The sequence below is a fragment of the Pongo pygmaeus genome, chromosome 4 (assembly GCF_028885625.2).
Source record: "Pongo pygmaeus isolate AG05252 chromosome 4, NHGRI_mPonPyg2-v2.0_pri, whole genome shotgun sequence".
Taxonomy (NCBI): Eukaryota; Metazoa; Chordata; class Mammalia; order Primates; family Hominidae; genus Pongo; species Pongo pygmaeus.
In genome coordinates this window covers 76,630,333-76,652,067 of record NC_072377.2, presented here as the reverse complement: position 1 = coordinate 76,652,067, position 21,735 = coordinate 76,630,333, and the positions used below count along the sequence as shown (strand labels likewise).

At 38.7% G+C, this 21,735-nt stretch overlaps 1 protein-coding gene and 1 pseudogene across 2 annotated transcripts in view; one reads left to right on the top strand and one right to left on the bottom strand.

Moving 5' to 3' along the window:
* Positions 1–21,735, bottom strand: part of FCHO2 (FCH and mu domain containing endocytic adaptor 2) — a 127,301-nt gene that overhangs the window by 63,628 nt on the left and 41,938 nt on the right. Inside the window, exons 6-8 of one of the 2 annotated variants that reach the window (XM_054488367.1) lie at positions 18,151–18,255; positions 9,007–9,105; positions 7,795–7,891 (exon numbers count right to left, since the gene is read on the bottom strand). In XM_054488367.1, coding sequence (XP_054344342.1) covers positions 7,795–7,891; positions 9,007–9,105; positions 18,151–18,255 — 301 coding nt within the window. The remainder of the gene's footprint in view (positions 1–7,794; positions 7,892–9,006; positions 9,106–18,150; positions 18,256–21,735) is intronic. The other variant, XM_063664894.1, reaches the window with a different exon arrangement.
* On the top strand, positions 3,814–4,396 carry LOC129036783 (calcineurin B homologous protein 1-like; annotated as a pseudogene).

Sequence of the window (21,735 nt, the reverse complement as noted above, 5' to 3'; positions counted from 1 at the left end):
AAATAACATTGGCGTCATTTTGCAGCATCAGAGAAATAGGTTAATTTATGTATACAATTTTTTTTTTGAGATGGAATCTTGCTCTTGTCGTCCAGGCTGGAGTGCAATGATGCAATCTCAGCTCACTGCAACCTCCGCCTCCCAGGTTCAAGCAATTCTCCTGCCTCAGCCTCCCGAGTAGCTGAGATTACAGGTGCCCACCACCACACCCAGCTAATTTTTGTATTTTTAGTAGAGACAGGGTTTCACCATGTTGGCCAGGCTGGTCTCAAACTCCTGACCTCAGGCGTTCCAGGTGATCCACCCACCTTGGCCTCCCAAAGTCCTGGGATTACAGGTGTGAGCCACTGCACTCGGCCTCTTTTCTTCTTAAATTACCCTGGATTATTACAACAGTCATGCAGTGGTCTCTCTACCTCGATCCTTGCCTTCTTCTGCAGGCGTTCTCAATGGAGTAGTTAGAGTTCAGTCGCCTCGGCCTCGGAAAGTGCTGGGATTATAGGCGTGAGCCACCGCGTCCAGCTATGTATACAAATTTTTAAAAGAATTGGATCTTTTGTTTTCTTTTAAAGACCTCTATCCCACAGAACTAAAGCTAGTTTAGGGTGGAACTCATCCACCAGAGGGGGTCCTTACAAAAGAGGAGAAATAAAATGTTAACAGAAATCAATAGTATAAAACGATTGAAGGTTAGAATATACTTTACAAAACAAAATCCTTTAAGTTCATAAATTCCACACAATCACATGCAAAATTTTGTCTGTTATTTTTCTAGGAAGCACAAGTTTTGTTATTGCAGTGAGTCACTAAACTCATTTGTTCAGGTGCCCATAAACTGATCAAAAACATACGAAAGAGGCCAGGCACAGTGGCTCACACCTATAATCACAGCACTTTGGGAGGCCAAGGTGGGCGGATTACCTGAGGTCAGGAGTTTGAGATTAGCCCGGCCAACATGGTGAAATCCCATCTCTACTAAAAACACAAAAATTAGCCAGGCATGGTGGTGGGTGCCTGTAATCCCAGCTATTAGGGAGGATGAGGCAAGAGAATTGCTTGAACCCGGGAGGCAGAGGTTGCAGTGAGCCGAGATCACGCCACTGCACTCCAGCCTGGGCAACAAGAGCAAAACTCCATCTCAAAAAAAAAAAATTAGCTGGGTGTGGTGGTGGGCCGCATCAATCCCAGCTACTCGGAAGGCTGAGGCAGGAGAATCGCTTGAACCCGGGAGGCAGAGACTGCAGTGAGCTGAGATTGTGCCATTGCACTCCAGCCTGGGCAACAAGTGTGAAACTCCGTCTCAAAAAAGAAAAAAACAAACAAACAAAAACATATGAAAGAGCTGCAATTAGTCACCCATAGCAACTCAACCAGGGAAATAATATTTATCCCTTCCACTCCACCCCACACCAGTTAGTTTGTTCTAGGACTGTTTAAAAGTCCTAGTTCTATGACTCTTTTTGGGGTCCTGAAACAGCTGCCTAATTCTGGGTTTAGTGACTCTACGAAAGCCCATGTCATCACCGTTCTTGGCTTTCCTATTACCTCCTACCATCTAGCTGTAAGTATTTTCTACATGACTTCGTATATCTTAAGGCCAGTAAAATTAAATTTATAATGAAACTACATTAGTGGCTACTTAATCATGAGAACTGTATCATTTTTGAAAACAATATTTATTAATAAACGTTAGATTATCTCATGTAAATCTCACAACAGCCCCATGAGGCAGTTACTATTATTATCCCCACTTTACAGATGAGGGCACTGAGGTTTAAAAGTCTTACTGCTAAGCCGGGCGCGGTGGCTCACACCTGTAATCCCAGCACTTTGGGAAGCCGAGGTGGGTGGATCATGAGGTCAGGATTTCGAGACCAGCCTGGCTAATATGATGAAACCCCGTCTCTACTAAAAATATAAAAATTAGCCAGGTGTGGTGGTGGGTACCTGTAGTCCCAGCTACTCGGGAGGCTGAGGCAGGAGAATAGCTTGAACCCAGGAGGCGGAGGTTCAGTGAGCCGAGATCGTGCCACTGCACTCCAGCCTGGGTGACAGAGCAAGACTCTGACTCCAAAAAAAATAAAAAATAAAAAATAAAAAGTCTCACTGCTAGTAAAGAGCAGGTCACAAACCACTGCACTACACCACAGACAAGAAAATAAACATAAGCCAGGCACAGTGGCTCACACCTGTAATCCCAGCACTTCAGGAGGCTGAGACAGAAGGATTGCTTCAGTCCAGGAGTTCAAGACCAGCCTGAGCAACATAGTAAGATTCTGTCTCCACTAAAAATTTTTAAAAATTAGTGGGGTGTACTGGCATATGCCTGTGGTCCCAGCTACTCGGGAAGCTCAGGTGGGAAGATCGCTTGAGCCTGGGAGGTTGAAGCTACAGTGAGCTATGATTGCATCACTGCATTCTAGCCTAGGTGACAGAGCAAGACCATGTCTCGAAAAAAAAAAAAAGAAAAGAAAAAAGAAACATGATCTAAATGTCCAGAATTCAAAAAGAATCAAGCAGTGAGCTTAAAGGTAATTCCTAATATACAGTTATTACCTAACCAACAGAAAGGAATAATAACTGTATATTTGTTGAGTTCTTCATAGAGAATGAATGAGTAGGTTGACAAGTAGGACATTATGATGAATAAGGGTTCAGCAATCCCCATATGTTGAGTTAACAAAATTTCTAAGAACTGACAAAACTTTAATTCACCTGCAAGTCTATATTAAAGGAAATTAGTGGCATATATTTGATAAGTTCCAACATATTTCTGTGTGTTAAATAAATGTGTTTGGACTACATTACTTTTTTTTTTTTTTGAGATGGAGTTTCGCTCTTGTTGCCCAGGCTGGAGTGCAATGGCGCTATCTCAGCTTACTGCAACCTCTGCCTCCCGGGTTCAAGCAATTCTCCTGCCTCAGCCTCCCAAGTAGCTGGGATTACAGGTATACATCACCACTCCCAGCTAATTTTTATATTTAGTAGAGATGGAGTTTCACTATGTTGGTCAGGCTGGTCTTGAACTCCTGACCTCAGGTGATACACCTGCCTCAGCCTCCCAAAGTGCTGGGATTACAGGCATGAGCCTGTAAACATTACCTCTGAACATTTCCCTCATCTGTAAAATAAGAATAATAGTACATACTTCAAAAAGTTGCTGAAAATCAAAGTGTGCCTACCAAGTGGTTGGTATGGTACATGGCACAGAGTAAGAGCTCACTAAACATTAACCATAATGATTTAGCATTCACTTAAAAAATTTTCTAATAGCCACTCCATTCCAACCTTCTTAACACCCTAATCTTGCCATTAAATGCCCATTCGTTCATTCATTTAACAAAAATATATACTGCTTACAAATAGAGAAAACAGATGAATCAAATACAGAACTTTTTCACAAGTACAAACTATTAAGATTTAATGGTAGACAGCAACAAGGCAAGAAAGAAATATATAAGTTCTCTGGCACTTTTGATGGAGAAAGATATTATTAAAGATAATAACCGGGCTCTTTAAAGAGTTCATTCATTCAACACATAAATGTAAAGATGTGGTGTAGGAAAGTAGTGGAATACAGCATTTTCTAGAGTAAGGATTAAGGACAACTAAAGTACTAAAGGAAAAAAGGAAGCATGTATGGGAAACAGCAAGCAGTTCAGGCTGGCCTCAGTGAAGGTACTTGAATAGGAGTAAAAGAAAGTTAAGACTGCCCTCTCCCTTCTTGACCCCTAGCCTTTCTCCCACTCCCTCCTTCCCTCCTGTCGCCATCGCTTCTGGCACCGCTGCACCCGTAGGAGCTCCCCAGTGGTGATGGGTTCTCAGCCCTCCATGTTACTGTGGGATGAAGACCTCGAGGAGGTCAAGAAGATCAGCTTTTCCCACAGTCAAATCACTTGCTCTACAGCCGGTTCACCAGCCTGGACAAATGAGAGACGGCACTCTCAGCCACGAAGATTTCCTGAGGATTCCAGAAATTGTCATCAACCCACTGGAGGACTGAATCATCAATGCCTTCTTTCCAGAGGGAGAGGACCAGGTAAACTTCCGTGGATTCATGTGAACTTTGGCTCATTTCCACCCCATTGAGGATAATGAAAAGAGCAAAGATGTGAATGGACCCGAACCACTCAACAGCCAAAGCAACAAACTGCAGTTTGCTTTTCGACTATATAATTTCGATAAAGATGATAAGCTCTCCCGTGGTGAACTGATACAGGTGCTACGCTTAATGGTCAGAGTAAATATCTCAGATGAGCAGCTTGGCTGCATCGCAGACAGGACCATTCAAGAGGCTGATCAGGATGGGGACAGTGCCATATATTTCACAGAATTTGTTAAGGTTTTGGAGAAGGTAGATGTAGAACAGAAAATGAGCATCTAATTTCTTCACTAAAGGACAGAGACCAAACTGTTCCTTGCGGTCTAGTATTTAATAACTGGAACTTGAAAGTTCCTTCCACCAACCCCACCTCCACCCCATCATTCCCCTTCTTCCAAAGTACTACCGCTGTTGCATGACAACCTCAAATATGTTCTGTCAACACAAACCTGCCTTTGATGTATAAACAGAGCATTACAGAATGGTACACCCAGTCTATTTCTGTTCAGTATCCATTCACTAGTTCTTCATTTATAAATATCTTCTTCCCCATTCTGCTGCTGAATGCCACATATCCATACAGTCTGAGAAAGTGAGAGAGGGAATCATGCCAAGAACAAGCCAGCAAAGCTCTTTCACCAGATGTAGACTGTAGCCCTACTGCCTTCCCTCTAGCAAGTCTGCCACCATGCTTCTTCATCCTTTTCATATGTCCTTTGCTTCCTACTTCTGTGTCATCCAACATACTGTTCGCTTAGTCTGGCAGTCTTTCTGCTTTTCAGTAAGCCTCAAAATCTAATCTGTTCCACTTGGCACTGCTATGCCCTATGTATTCCTGACTTGGCACGACAGTTCAGGGGTCTGGCAGTTTTTATTTACCTTCATTATTAAATGGGCCTCTGGGATGTTGCCTGTCCAGGAGCTTTTTGGTAACCAACACTTCTCTGAGAAGTATGAAACCATCCTCTGCATTCTACTCTGTCATCAAAGGGCTGCTGGGTGGAGATACCCATCTTGAAAGGTGGCCTTGGTGAGAGGTGTGGAGTCAAGTCTTCTGGGTTGCTTGTCCACATCACTCTACCTCTGGCCTCTGATTCTCAACTTTGTACCTACATGGCTCCTCTTGTTAGTGCAGTGTTGACTGTTCAAAAAATAGCAATATGCCTATGGGTTTGCCTAGTTTGGGGACACCGTTACCACCAGAATGGCTGCTCTGATAATATGCCTTGGGACTTTCTCATGGCTTTTTATCAAGGCAGCCGGGCACCCTATAAAGCCTCACGCATTCACACCTTTGCAGCATGGTTTATGCCTTAGTGTTACGTGCACTGGAATGTTTTTCACTTCACATTTCCAAGTAGAAAGATTAGTGTTAACTTATCCCAGTCCAAAACATTTAAAGATTGTTTCCTCAGTGTCTTGAAGTTTTGCACAAAATTCTTTTTTTTTTTTTTAAGATGGAGTCTCACTCTTGTCACCCAGGCTAGAGTGCAGTGGCACAATCTTGGCTCACTGCAACCTCCGCCTCCAGGTTCAAGCAATTCTCCTGCCTCAGCCTCCCAAGTAGCTGGGATTACAGATGTGCACCACCACACCTGGCTTATTTTTGTATTTTTAGTAGAGAGAGGGTTTCACCATGTTGGCCAGGTTGGTCTTGAACTCCTGACCTCAGGTGATCCTCCTGCCTCAGCGTCCCAAAGTGCTTGGATTACAGGTGTGAACCACCATGCTCAGTCACAAAATTCTTTATGAATTTTACACTTGGCAAATGTTAATGATGGAAGCCATAGTCAGCTCCTAATACATGTCCAAAGCATTGACTATTGTATCATTAGCTGCCTAGTTACATTAGCTTCCTAGCTCCTTGTATAGACCAGTGCTAATCCCTTAAAAATGAGGTCTGGCACTAGTAGCACAACCTAAGGTGGCATTACAGGTCTTCAAACAAGCCACAGCAACTTTTCTGCCAAAGTCAGCTTAGTTTAGACTTCAGTGAATCAAGCTATTGCCATCCTAATGTATATCTCTATGAGTCTGTTTATCCAAACATCTGCCCTTGGCTGACTTTCTCTGATTCACTGCTTTCGTGCTTGTTTCCTTGCTTTGGAAAACTATTGAAGATGTGTACATAATTATTTAGGAAGGGGACTGCTAAAAAAAAAATACCACTGCAAAATGATGGAAAAGGGTGGAGAACAGGGAAGTAGCTGGGCTGGATGGCTCAAATATAAATGAATGAGAAAACTCTTCATGAAGTATCAGTCAGACTTTGTGATCAAGTGAAAACAGAAGAATGTCTGACACTGATCTATAGAGAGTTACTTCAGAGGCTCCTTGATTTGTATATTTAAAGTTCCTAAGGTTATAGCTTTCCCCTCTTTTGACTGTATAGCAAACTGTTTTAATCCACAGTTGTGCCTTATTATTTCATTAAAATATATCAATAAATACTTGTGGTTGAAATAAAAAAAAAAGAAAGAAAGTTAAGAGTAAAGTCTGGTCAGCTCGAGATCCTTAAAGGCTCTGAAACCAAGTCCAGAATCCCACTTTCATCCTGTCAATATTGAAAATTTAAAGATTTGTAAGTGGTACAATTATAAGTTCATAACTGTATAGGCAAAAGATGAGTGTGCTATAACATGTAAAGTAGATTAGAGAAGAAACGTCTGCTGTACCAGTATGAAATCTGCAAATTAATTAGGCAGCTAGAGAAAACATGAAAAGAAAGTCTGAAGGGAAAAATACTAATACAATTGAATCAGTAAGATTAAAAAATTAATGAAATTTGGGAAGAAAAAATTAAAGATGATTTAGGTTTCAAGCCTTAGGTCCATGAACTGCTCTGAGGAAATACGGTTCCCAAACTTCACAGATCACTTACCCATTTTCTGGAATGCCATATCATATTTTAACTTCTTTAATGCACTGAATTATTTTTACTTACGGAGTAAAACATGTATCTTGCAAGAACATGATATAGTAACTAATAAATAGATTAAAGAAATCTGGAGGACTGTAAGTATGCTGAGCAGGGAAGGGAATGGGCTACTTATTACATTTGATACATCATAACATGCCAATTAAAAGTAGAATTTGAACTTCTGTAATCATTTTTTCATAAAAATAGGAGCCAGGATTCCTATATCCATTTGTTCACTGGTATATCCCCAAATTTCTAGAATGGGGTCTGGTATACTGTTAGAACTCAATAAATATATTTGTTAAATGTATATATAAATGAGAAAAGAAAGAAGTTATTAAATTTTAAGAAAGTTTCTACGTTGGTCTCAATGTTCTGAGCATTCAATATTCTCTCCCAATCTTTCTTTTATTAAAATAGCCTTCTGTAGGTAACTCTATTTTGAAAAATCTAAAACTGTGACAGATTTAGTAAAATGTTATAATAACCACTTTAAATAATACTAAATTATTGTATTAACCACTAAAAGCCAAAACAAAAATCTTAATGTATCATCAGACATAAAAATAATAATATCTTATTATTTTATACAGACTTTTAGGTATGCTCCATTTCTTGGGTTGGCTTCATTTCACAGTTTGGAAATATTTTTAACTTCAGATATGTGATATAAAGTTAAAATTACCCCTTACCCACATGAACTTCAAGGCAAATATGTTAGTTACTATATGGGAAAATTTTAAATGTTTCCTTGCAGAGTTTATCATCTTACCAGGTCTTTCCTTCCCAGTGCCTTTTGACTCAGCAAATTTTTGTATCAAACTTTCAACTGTAGTATTAGCCATGTTATTTATAAATTCTTCATGGACCTATTAAAATGAAATAAAGGTAACTTTTTCTTGTTCCACATTCTTAGTGTATTTCAGATAAAACTTACACAAGACAATTAAAATTAATTATATCAAAATATGTATTTTTGACCCAAGGCCCTTTGAGGACTTTAAGTTACCTAACTTCCAGTGTTACTGGATCTGTGGGGACCAACCATGACTTACATTAACCCCTTAACACATGCCTCACGCCCCTAGAAGTCAAAGCAGTTTTCTGTTCCCATCTTTGAGCATTCTAGAGACATCATTCTTATGATAAGACTTATATAGACAATAAAAATACTTTTGGCTTAAAAAAAAACACACACACAGTCTGACTCTGTCACCCAGATGGCTGGGTGTCACGGCTCACTGCAGCCTCAACCTCCTGGGCTCAAGTGATCCTCCCACCTCAGCCTCCCAAGTAGCTGGGACTATAGGCATGCACCACCACACCCAAAAATTTTTTAATATTTAAAAAATCTAAAATATTTTTTAATATTTAAAAAAATCTAAAATATTTTTTAATATTTAAAAAATCTAAAATATTTTTTAAATTTTTTGTAGAGATGAGGTCTCGCTATGTTGCTGGTCTCAAACTTCTGGGCTCAAGTAATCTTCCTGCCTCGGCCTCTCAAACTGCTGAGATTACAGGTATGAGCCATCGTGCCTGGCTAGTTTGAAGAATAACAGACTTCATCTTTCTCTACTATATTTCAGTGTACCCCAAATTGTCATCATTAAACCTTTTATATTTGTGGAACACTTCTAAATAAAAGTTCTATAGTTTAATAAAGTTGCTGCTTTAAATTTAAAAATAGTAAAGCTTGAAAAAAATATTCAAAAGTTGATAGCTTTAGAAATTCAATATAAACAAAACTGAATATAGTTAATTTAAAAAATTAATTTGAATTATCATCCTTGGTGGCCAAATGATAAAATATCCAGTTTATTTTATATTTAATACATGTAAATATATTATCTTTACATATTCTTTATTTGGAAAAATTCGGTATTATACTTATGAACTTTGAACAGAGTGAGAAAATATTTTTAAAGAGCTATAAATAAACAAATTTTTCATGAATAGTTCAACATAAAGTAAAAAAACTTACCTGGCCTATCTGCAAATGAATTTCCTTTATAGCATTTGACAAGGATCCTATAATTTCCTTTATGTGAATGAGATGAGTTTCTTCAATATCTTGAAATTTCTGGGTAACATATACAAAGTTATAGATTTATAACATATACAGGTACATACATATATATTCTGGAATCAAAAGAGCTTTCAGAAATCATCTCTCCCAGCACTTTGGGAGGCTGAGGCAGGTGGATCACTTGAGGTCAGAAGTTCGAGATCAGCCTGACCAACATGGTGAAACCCTGTCTCTACTAAAATACAAAAATTAGCCAGGCATGGTGGCAGATGCCTGTAATCCCAGCAATTCGGGAGGCTGAGGCAGGAGAATCGGCAGAGGTTCCAGTGAGCCGAGATCACGCCATTGCACTGGAACCTGGGCGACAGAGCGAGACTCCGTCTCCAAACAAAAACGAAATCAACTCAATATAATCAAATTTTCCAAGTTACCATTGTTACACAATGTTTAACAAAGCCTCAAGACAAACAGGTCTAGCAGGTAAACTGAAATATGGCACTGCAAAAAGTTAACTTTTTGTTATGTCATTTCTTAGGTAAATACAAACTTTTCTAGAATTTGGAGCTTTTTTTTTTTTTTTTGAGACGGAGTCTCGCTCTGTCACCTGTCACCCAGGCTGGAGTGCAGTGGCACCATCTTGGCTCACTGGAAGCTCCGCCTCCCAGGTTCACACCATTCTCCTGCCTCAGCCACCCGAGTAGCTTGGACTACAGGTGCCCACCACCACGCACGGCTAATTTTTTGTATTTTTAGTAGAGACGGGTTTCACCGTGTTAGCCAGGAAAGTCTCCATCTCCTGACCTCATGATCTACCTGTCTCAGCCTCCCAAAGTGCTGGGATACAGGCATGAGCCACTGCACCCAGCCGAATTTGGAGCCATTACACATTAAAATCTATAATCGTGATCAGAAAATTAGAAGACCCAGAAGAGAATAATGTTACAAAAAAAAACAAAGAGTTTTAAAAACTGAAAAACAATCAGTTGGCAAAGCAAAAACTACAGTTTACTTTCAAAGACTTTATAATCTAGCCCATAGATTTTCAAAATGTCTTTCTAATCCTTGAAATAATAATATACACTGGGCACAGTGGCTCACACCTATAATCCCAGCACTATGGGAGGCCGAGGTGGGCAGATCACAAGGTCAGGAGCTTCAGACCAGCCTGACCAACATGGTGAAACCCCGTCTCTACTCAAAATACAAAAAATTAGCCAGGCGTGGTGGCGCATGCCTGTAATCCCAGTGACTTGGGAGGCTGAGGCAGGAGAATTGCTTGAACCCGGGAGGCAGAGGTTGCAGTGAGCCAAGATCACGCCATTGCACTCCAGCCTGGGCGACAGAGTGAGACTCCATCTCAAAAAAAAAAGAAAAAAGAAATAATAATATACAATCCCCAAAAGAGATGGCTATGATCAAAGAAATCTGGGAAAGCCTATATACTCTATTTCAGCAGTTCTCAACCAAAAGTGAGGATGCATTAGATCACCTGGAGAACCTTTTTAAACTTCAAAACAAATAGATCCTCCAGTACCACCTGGGGAATGAGGGTTGAAAGAGGTGAGAAAGTTGATTGGAAAAAATTTCCAAGTTACTCTGATATCCCCAGAGAGAAAACCGCTGCTTGCCTTGCCTTCACAATAAATATATCAAAAGCTCTGAGAGGCCAGGCACAGTGGCTCACACCTGTAATCCCAGCACTTTGGGAGGCCGACACCAGCCGATCATGAGATGAGGAGTTCAAGATCAGCCTGGCCAACATGGTGAAACCCCGTCTCTACTAAAAATACAAAAATTAGCCAGGCATGGTGGCGCATGCCTGTAATCCCAGCTACTAAGGAGGCTCAGGCAGAGAACAGCTTGAACCCAGGAGAATTCCTTAAACCTGAGAGGTGGAGATTGCAGTGAGCCGAGATCGTGCCTCTGCACTCTAGCCTGGGCGAAAGAGTGAGACTCCATCTTGGAGAAAAGAAAGCAGCTCTGAGAAATACTGAAATAATGACATGTTTCACTTTGCTTCACCCGGCATTTTCTAAATTTCTTTGACCTCACAACACTTTTGTTTTTCTTCTTCCCTGAACATCTATTAATATCTCACAGAACAATAATAGTCCTCAAAACAGGCTTTGGGAAATGCTGAGCTACCCGTTTTCAAACAAAATACATTTGTCACTTCTATTGTACAAACCTGGTTATCTATTTTTTGTCAAATTAAATCAGTTCTAAGGAATGGGCCTAAGCCTTACTATTTTTCTCTGGTTAGTTTATCAAATTAAATTCCCTGACCCTATATTTAATGTCTAAATTTCTTCAGTCACTTTGGTGACCAGAAATCACCAAATGATATCTAATGTGTAAATGGTAAGAACCTCTAAAAAAAAAAAAATCCAGAATGGTGAAATTACAGTTTCGGCAGTATTCCAACAGCCCAAAAACTTCAATCAATTTGATTTATGAAGAACGGCAGAGTTAAAATGGAATGCTTGTCACTGATTAATTCTGACCAAGTCAATGAGGATACAGTACCAGTATTTCAAGATCCTGAATTACTCTCAAGAACTGAGGATCAAGAACTGAGGAGCATTTAGTAGAAGGATGGCCCTTAGCTTAAATTTCAGCAATTTAATGAACAAGATATTTTCTCAGACAGGTAGCCATTAATTTCATTTGAATGACCCTTAATTCCGAGGAAACTGTCTTCATTCCCTTTTGAAAAAGCTACACTCAACAAGGCAGATCTTTATTTATTTAGAAATATCTTAAAATATGAATCCACAGAGAAACTCAAGGCATGATTCAGATGCAATTTTGAAACTGGGGGGTTTTAGGGGTAGGGGCACACTGCTAACTATCACAATTTCTCAAAATTAGTGACTACCAAGCTCAGAGTAATTCAGCAATGGGAAATGGATACAGTCTCAAGTGCTTGAGTATACATAAACGAACTTTCTTGAACAAGTTAGCTAGGCACTTTACTCCCTGCAACTTCAAATTCACTCTGTTCACATGTATTGTTACATTAATTTTTTTTTTTTTTTTTTTTGAGACGGCGTCTTGCTCTGTCACCAGGCTGGAGTGCAGTGGCGCGATCTTGGCTCACTGCAACCTCTGCCTCATGGGTTCAAGCGATTCTCCTGCCTCAGGCTCCCGAGTAGCTGGGACTACAGGCATGTGCCACCACGCCCAACTAATTTTTGTATTTTTAGTAGACAGGGCTTCACCATGTTGGCCAGTACGGTCTCAATCTCTTGACCTCGTGATCTGCCTGCCGCGGCCTCCCAAAGTGCTCGGATTACAGGCGTGAGCCACCGAACCCAGCCTGTTACATTAATTTTTAAAAGTATAGTCATGAGCCACATAATGACATTTCTGTCAACAACTAATGCCATATATGACAGTGGTACCAAAAGATTATAATAGATATGAAAACTTTCTATTGCCTAGTGACATCATAGCTGCCATAACATAGTGCAACGCATTACTCACTTTTGTGGTGATGCTGATATAAACAATTACTGTGCTGCCTGTCACATAAAAGTACTGCATAGCACATAATATACAGCACATAATACTTGATAATAAATGTTACTGGTAAATGTATTTACTAAACTACACTTTTTATTATTAGAGTGTAATCCTTCTACTTATTAGAAAAAACAATAACTGTAAAACAGCCTCCAGCAGGTCCTTCAGGAGGTATTCTAGAAGGCTTTGTTACCATAGGTGATACTTTTTTTTTTTTTTCCTGAGATGGAGTCTCGCTCTGTCGCTCAGGCTGGAGTACAGTGGCGCAATCTCAGCTCACTGCAACCACCACCTCTCGGGTTCAAGTGATTTCATGCCTGAGCCTCCTGTGCAGCTAGGATTACAGGCGCATACCACCACGCCCAGCTAATTTTTGTATTTTTATTAAAGATGAGGTTTCACCATGTTGGCCAGGCTGGTCTCGAACTCCTGACCTCAAGTGATCTGCCCACCTCGCCCTCCCAAAGTGCTGGGATTACAAGTGTGAGCCACCAAGTCCAGCCAGAGATGACAGTTCTATGCACGCTACTGCTCCTGAAGACCTTCTAGTAGTACAAGATGTGGAGATAAAAGAGCAATCCTAATGATACCAAGCCTATGTAGGCGCATGTTTACTGTGTGCGTTTGTGTCTTAGTTTTTAGGAAAAAGATTTAAAAAGTTAAAAAAAAAATAAAAATTTTAAAACAGAAAAAAAGCTGATCGAGTAAGGATATAAAGAAAATACTATTGTACAACTGTACAATGTGTTTCTACTTTAAGATGTCATCAGAGAAGAGTCAAAATGTTTAAAAATTTTTTTACGTTTCTAAAGAAGTTACAGTAAGCTAAGGTTATTTATTATTAAAGGAAGAAAACAATTTTTAATAAAATTTAATGTAACCTAAATCTACAGTGCTTATAAAATCTACAGTAGTGTACAGTAATGTCCTAGGCCTTCACATTTACTCACTACTCATTCACTAACTCAACCAGAGCAACTTCCAGTCCTGCAAGCTCCATTCAACATAAGTTTTCTATTCAGATGCAGCATTTTTAATCTTTCATACTGTATTTTTACTGTATCTTTTCTATGTTTAAACATACAAATACCATTTTGTTATAACTGCCTACAGTATTCAGTACAGTAACAGGCTGTACAGGTTTGTAGCTTAGGAGCAACAGACTAAACCATATAGCCAGTCTGTAGCAGTCTACACCATCTAGGTAGGTGTAAGTAAGTACATTCTCTCTCTCTCTCCTTTTTTTTTTTTTTGAGACAGAGTCTCACTCTGTCACCCAGTCTGGAGTGCAGTGGCACAATCTCGGCTCACCACGACCTCTGCTTCCCATTTCAAGCAATTCTGGTGCCTTAGCCTCCCAAGTAACTGGGATTATAGGCGTTCACCACCACGCCTGGCTAATTTTTGTATTTTTAGTAGAGGCAGGGTTTCAACATATTAGCAAGTCTAGTCTTGGACTCCTGACCTCAGGTGATCTGCCCGCCTCAGCCTCCAAAAGTGCTGGGATTACAGGCGTGAGCCACCATGCCTGGCCATGCATAGGTACATTCTATGATGTTCACACAATGACAAAATTGCCTAACAACATTTCTTAAAGTGTATCCCTGTTGTTAAGTGACACATGGCTACACTATCTTGTCAGCCACTAAAGATATATAAAAGTACGCTAATCCTAATAATCTTTAATCTGAGGGTACTGCTTAACAAATCTCAAAGTTTCCATAAACTAGCCATCTCACTGCTTTAAAGTAAACAAAATCTCCATATTCTGTTTCAAGTGTCTCATTAATTAATACTGGTAAAAGCATGAGCATAAAAAGTCACAATTTCAATCATTTTTATTCTAAACCTAAATTTTAAAAACTTAAATCACAAATACTCTAAATTCTAACCTCTTTCACCCTAGAGACTCAATGATCTTCTCCCACTAGTAAATATAGGTCCTACCACCCAAATTTGATTCTCACTATACTGTTAGGTTCTTTCTTTCCCACTGAGACTGGTCAACCCAGCTGGCCTGGAAAAACAGTTAAGTGGAGAAGTAAAAAGATTACTTTCCCATCTAAACTAACCCAAATTAAAGTCTATTTTCTATGAAGAAACAATAATTAACCTATTCTGCAGCTGTAGAGTATGACAGAGAGAGAGAGACAGAAACAGAGATCTCTAAGACCTTGAGAAAGAACAAATACACACACATTAGTAAAGAATGCCATCATCTTTATTTAAAAGCAGCATGGTCACACATTTGCTCAAATAAATTAATGTTCCCATCTTAAAAAGGGCAGAATGGGCTGGCACGGTGCCTGTGATCCCAGCCAGCATTTTGGGAGGCCAAGTTGGACAGATCGCTTGAGCCCAAGAGTTCGAGACCACCCTGGGCAACATGGTGAAACCCTGTCTCTACTAAAAATACAAAAATTAGCTGGACATGATGGTGCACACCTGCAGTCCCAGTTACTCAGGAGGCTGAGGTGGGAAGGTCACTAGCCTGGGAGGCAAAAAGGTTGCAGTAAGCCAAGATCGTGCCATTGCACTCGAGCCTGGTTGACAGAGTGAGACCCTGTCTCAAAAAACAACAAAAAACAAACAAAAAAACCAGAAAGGCAGGATGAACAATTAAAATGCCATTTTGAAAAAAACTGTAATGGGGAAGCAGAACATGAAAAGGAAATGGAAAGATGTGCTGAACATTCTTTTTTATAAAGTAACATCAACAAACAAAAAACTCTGACTATAGCAAATTCTATTTATTCCAATTTTAAAAATTAACGAAACGGCAAATGCTTAGCTGATAGAGACTAATCATTTAATGTGAAATTAACATATCAATAACTGCCTTATAAATGTGTGCTCCTAATGATTTAAAAGACAAACAGCACTTGCTGAAGTCTGCAATGACCTCAGTTGCTACAGAAATTGCAACTTTCTATCTCACTAGACTTAAAGCCTTATTTAAGACAACTACCTAAACTCTTCCTTCTTGAAGCTTTTTCCAGCTACCATGACATTACATTTCCAGTTTTCTTCTTTCTTCTTTGGCTTCCTCTATTAAAATCTCAATAAAGAGTCTCTCACAGCTTGGCCCTGAGGCCCTTTCTTCCCCACACTCTAAAAGTGATGTCAACATGGCTTTGTGTACTGACAACACCCTATTTTATATGGTCTGATAATCCTTATTCAAAACTTTTGGGACCAGGCGAGTTTTGGAATTCCTTTACTTCCCTTATTTTTTAAATAAAGATATATAGTATTATTTAGAATGCCATATACCTCATTCATAATACTACCAGCAGGATCTGTAGTGGCATCTGTTTATCAAACACATTAATATTTCTAAAGGAAAATATACGTAGGATAAATAAAGACTATAGATAGCCTCATATCAGTTCAACTTTTGTTGTCAAATAAATCACAGAAAAAAAAAAAAAAACTTGGTTTTCAGAGCTCTTCGGATTCAGAATTGTGGATAAGGAACTGTGGACATTATGTCCAGCCCAGATAACTTGGCTCCTCCAAAACTGCCCTCCTGATGTCACCAATTATGTATCTCATAGGCGTCTTAAAATTAACATGTTCAAAATTGAACATCTGATCCCTTCCTTCCATCAAACTAACAGTTCTTCATCTAATCTTCCCCATTCATCTCTCTCCACAAAGATTTAACAAGCTAAAATCTGGAAGGGATCCTGATCTTCCGAAGAATTCCTCAACCCATCCTATCCCTGCCATCTCCAATGCATTCACTTCTCTCCTTCTCCAAGACCACTAAGCTGGCCCTCATCCTTCTCACCGGACTACTATACTGACTTCCAAACTGGACTCTTGATTGTCCTTTAGACATACTCTAATCAATTCTTCACAAAACTGCCAGAATTATCTTTAAATGTAGATCAGATCATGTCACATCCCTGCCTAAAACCCTTAGGCGGCTTCTAGCTGCTCTTAGAAGAAAACCTAAATTCTTTTGCCATTAAAAGTAATGGCAAAAACTGCAATTACTTTTGCACCAACCTAATGTAACCTAGTCCTTGTGTATCGATTCAACCTCATTTCTCACTACCATTTTCCCTTACTCAGGTTTAGTAAGCATTTTTTACTTTCCAGAATGTAAGTTCTTTTATACCCTCTGGGCCTTCATACTCATGATCCCCAAAGCCTGTAACACTCTTGCCCTATTAATTTCTTACTCACTCTTCAAGTCCCAGTTTTAAACATCATTTATCTTAAAAGGCCTTTCCTGACTCCCTAATCCAAATTAAGTCACTCCTATTAGTCTATCTCATGGAAGCCTATTATTTTCCTTTGCAATACTTATAATAATTTATAACTTTATATTTAAGCATGTATTTAATGTCTGCCTCCCTCCTCTATACTGTAAACGCCATCTCAAGCACGGAGGTATTTGTCTTATTTACAGATGTACTGTATACACACCAGCATCTAACAGAGTCTATGCCATTGTAGGTAAAGATGGATATGCACATACATGCACACAAGTATGCAAGACTTCTCTTTCTAAGATATGAGCTGTTCACTACTTCAAATGGGAAGACAAAATGAAGACATAGAGTGCAAAAATTCAGATTCACAAAGTCCTTCTTTCATATTAACTGAGTGCCTACTATGATCTGGGAACTATTCTAAAAGCTGAGGATATAGCAGTAAACAAAACAAATCCATCCTTGCTCTCATAAACTTAAATTTTAGTGGAGAAAAACAGACAAAAAATATAGGTAAAAGAACTCATGTGCTTCACTATGTTTCTGGCCCCTTAGACATAACTAAGAACATTCCAAAAAGGAGTTCATCCACCAGCCTCAGGACTACAGTGAAGACGATGTAAAACAGCTGCAGCCAACCCATAATGAACATGCAGCATGAGAAAGTAATAAACCCTTGATATTGTAAGCCACTGAGATTTCTGGGGCCTTGTGTCACCTCAGCATACTTACTCTGACCTGACTGATACAGGAGTAAAATTCTTGGTGTGTAAGATCACGATAGGTGCTAAGCAGGAAAATAAAACAAGGAAAAGGACAAGAAGCAGGGGCAGCGGAGAGTGGAAATGTTAGGTATGATTCCTAAAAGGCAGCCACCTTAAATGAGGCCTTTAATTAAGGTTCTGAGAACACTACACCAAATATAATTTATCCCAAGCTAATGGAAGGCAGACATTCGTGTCTGTCTTCCCTCACTAATATGTAAGTTCTTTGAGACCAGGGATTTTTTGGGTTGTTTTATTGACTGCCGTAGCCTCACTACTAAGTCACTTCCAGTTTTCTTATTAATGCTTCTTAAGCACTGTCTTCATCATGTACCAATGCCCTCAGTTTCCCCAGTTACCTTTAAACAGGCTCTTCTGATCTACCTGTATAATTCCTTATGACATTATAATTATTGCAGCTTGGTCCCCAATCTCCAAAACAAGACATGTATTTTTAAAACAGCATCATTAAAACATTGAGATTGTGCATTTTAAAACTTCTAACACTAAAAAATATGAGAGAAAAATTAATCAATATACACAAATATAAATGCCCTGTTTTCAATCTGAAGCCTTAAAATACCAACCTGAGCTGTTTCTGTCATTTTCTGTTCAAAATCAGCTTTTGCTAATGCGTATTTTTCCACATAGAGTTTATAGGTATCTGTAGCTTTCTTAGATTTAACAGCTGCCTGTAATAAAATTAAAAAAAAAACTTTTAACTGTGCATTGACCTTTTTTCTTTCCTAATGTAAGTTAATATGAATAACAAATTAAAATACATTTTAAGAGTTCAATATGACATATAACTAACTTTGATACCTGTTGTGAGGCCCTCTTTAGTCTTTTTTTATTGTTGTTGTTACAGTCAGCCAAGAAGTCAGGAATTAAACACTGATTCTCTTTTCTGTTTGATGGAATGTGCTTTGAAAAGTTAAAATACTCTCATTTTAAATCCCAGACTAAGATTGCATAATTACATTATAATGCTACAGTGTTACTAAGATATGTTAACACACTGTGGGAGAGAAACTTCCAGACAATATACAAAAATGTCACAATACCACCGGAACGTGCTTGACAGTCGTTTTCGCAGCTGTGAATTTTCCTCCACCACAGCATACATATATTTCACTCAATGTCTGATTAAATACTATAAACCTATCTCGAAAGTTGTGAAGACTGGTTTCCTTGATGTTTCTCAGCTTCCATTATGCTCCAGCAAATGCAGAAACTTGTTTTTAATCTTTGCCTATTTTTTCAAGACTTAAAAAACAAAACTGTTACCATAATAGTATAGTTCTGGTTTTATAAAAGTTACTTATTTAATTAAAAAAACATATTAAGCAGTACTGTACAACCTATACATAAACAGAAATTGGAATAAAGTAACACAGCCACAGAAGTTAAGGTAAATTATAAGAAGATAGGCATTTGAGAAAGGAAAAGAATATGTGTAGTTTGTAGGCTGAAGCAGATACATGGCTATCAAGAAGCTTGATATTCTCAAAGGCCTGATCAACTTGGATACAGGAAGATGGAGTGATGTGGTTGGACTAAACAAGAGTTTAAAGGAGATCAAAGAAAGACAAGCTATAGGATTTCAAGATATAAAAATCCCCATTTTCTTGACGAGGTTAACAGATGGGTCTGGTATGAGTGAGAAACAGTAGGGTAGGGTTGGGAGCTTAAGGAGAACAAAAAAAGTTTCAAACCATAATTGTGGAGGATGCAAGAGGTCATGACTAGATTAATAAAAGTATTGCTAAGTGCCACTGAAGTCCAAGGAAAGCTGTAAAATACTTAATTTGTTTAAAGCCAATCAGTACCAATATGTAATTATCTTTAGCTATGATCAGGAATCTAAAAACAAAAAACTACAAAGAGAAAACTGGGTTTACCCTGAGGTTTGGGTTTGGTAAGAGGTACATATAGTCCTACTGCCTAAACAAGCAACTCTGTACTCTCTCTAAAATATAATTGTTTATACTATATTAAGTATATATGTTATGTACTTTCCTGCCTTCTTAAAGAATATAGGATGCCACTTTACCATGAAACATAAACAAAGCTGATTTTGGAGCCAGAAGAAATTCGACTGAAATTCTGGCTCCACCATTTACACTACTGCCCCTTTATCCATGGGGAATACATTCTAAGATCCCAGTGGATGTCTGAAGCCATGGATGGTACAGACTCTATATTATATACTATGTTTTTTCCTATACATACATAACTATGATAAAGTTTAATTTATAAATTAGGCACAGTAAGAGATTAACAACAACTAATAAAATATAACAATTATAACAACATACTGTAATAACATCATATGTGAATACGGTCTCTCTCTAAATATTCTACTGTACTAGACAGAAGGTAACTAAAACTAAGGAATGTGAAATCTCAGCACTGTACTACCCATCTGACCTTGTCTTAGAAATTTATACAGTTCTCTCATTACTAAAAAGGGAACAATATCACCTTTTTTAAAAAAAAAGCTGTGGTAGTAATGAAATGTAGTTATACAAAATGCTTGGAATAGGATCTGGCATACAGTTAAATTTAAAAAATAAATAGTGCCTGCTTTTATTATGGTTTCTAACAAGAAATGTCGTCAAGAAAATACATCATCATATTTTGCTGTAATATAAAGATATATCCGAGTTGCTGAGTTGTACTGAGCTGTCTATCCCTAGCGAAAGTGACTAAAACCAGTAACAATTTTCTAGTTTGCTCCTATAGATTTTTTTTGTTTTACTCTTTTCCCAGTTCCACACAGCTGACATTATTTTATACCAGTTACTGTACTGGAATCCTCTAATATCCCGCCCCTGTTCAAATACATAACAGCTAAATGAAATGGATAGAGTTTACCGAGTACCTTCGCAAGAAACTCAGATAACCAAGTTTGCTAGAATTTATTTTAAAAACAATTATAATGGCATGCTTAATCCGGGTTTCCTTTTGGATTTTTTATGCAAATAAATTTTAGTTTGTTCTTCTAATACCTGTATTTTCAGTGAGAATAAGAGCAATCAAACAACCTACAGTCCTTCAGAGTGATTTTTTTTTTTTTTTTTTTTTTTTTTTTTTTGAGATGAAGTCTCACTCTGTGGCCCAGGCTGGAGTGCAATGGTGCAATCTTGGCTCACTGCAACCTCCGCCTCCCGGATTCAAGCGCTTCTCCTGCCTCAGTCTCCCAAGTAGTGCAAGCCACCACGCCCAGCTAATTTTTGTATTTTTAGTAGAGATGGGGTCTCACTCACCATGTTGGCCAAGCTGATCTCGAACTCCTGAACTCACATGATCCACATGCCTAGGCCTCCCAAAGTGCTGGGATTACAGGCGTGAGCCACTGCACTGGGCCTTCATAGTGATTTTTAATGACACAGTCTAGCATAATGATGTAACCCTACTCAAAGCCCCTTCTTTGCTTGTTCCTAATACCTCATCCTGATATCTACTTTTTTCTTTTTCTCTGCTGCTCATTAAATTATTGCTTAATAATTTATATGCCAGCTATTGATAAAGACAAGTTGTGATCATTCCTAATAGAGATATTTACAAGTCAAAAGGAGACCCATAAAACTGGAAAATTCCAAAAATACCTAATTATAATGACTGTGCATATACTTTTACAAGTAATTTACTGGGCGGGCATGGTGGCACATGCCTACAATCCCAGCACTTTGGGAGGCCAAGGCAGGAGGAATCACTTGAGTCTAGGAGTTCAAGACCAGACTGGGCAACAAAGTGAGACCCTGTCTCTACAAAAATTTTAAAAAAATAAAATATAATAAAAATTTAAAAAAAATAAGCAGGTGCAGTTGCTCATGCCTGTAACCCCAGCTCTTAGGGAGGCAGAGGTGGAGAATAGTTTGAGCCCAGGAGTTCGAGACCTGCCTGGGCAATACAGCGAGACTCCATTCTCCAAAAATAAAATAAAATAAAATAAATTATCCAGGCACAGTGGCACACAACTGTGGTCCCAGCTACTCAAGAAGCTGAGGTGGAATCACTTGAGCCCAAGAGTTCAAGGCTGCAGTGAGCTATGATAATACCACCACACTCCAGCCCAGACAACAGAGACCCTGACTCAAAAAACAAACAAAAAAAAACCCATAAAAATAAAACGGGAAAGATTGTATGAAATAAATTACTTTTTTAAA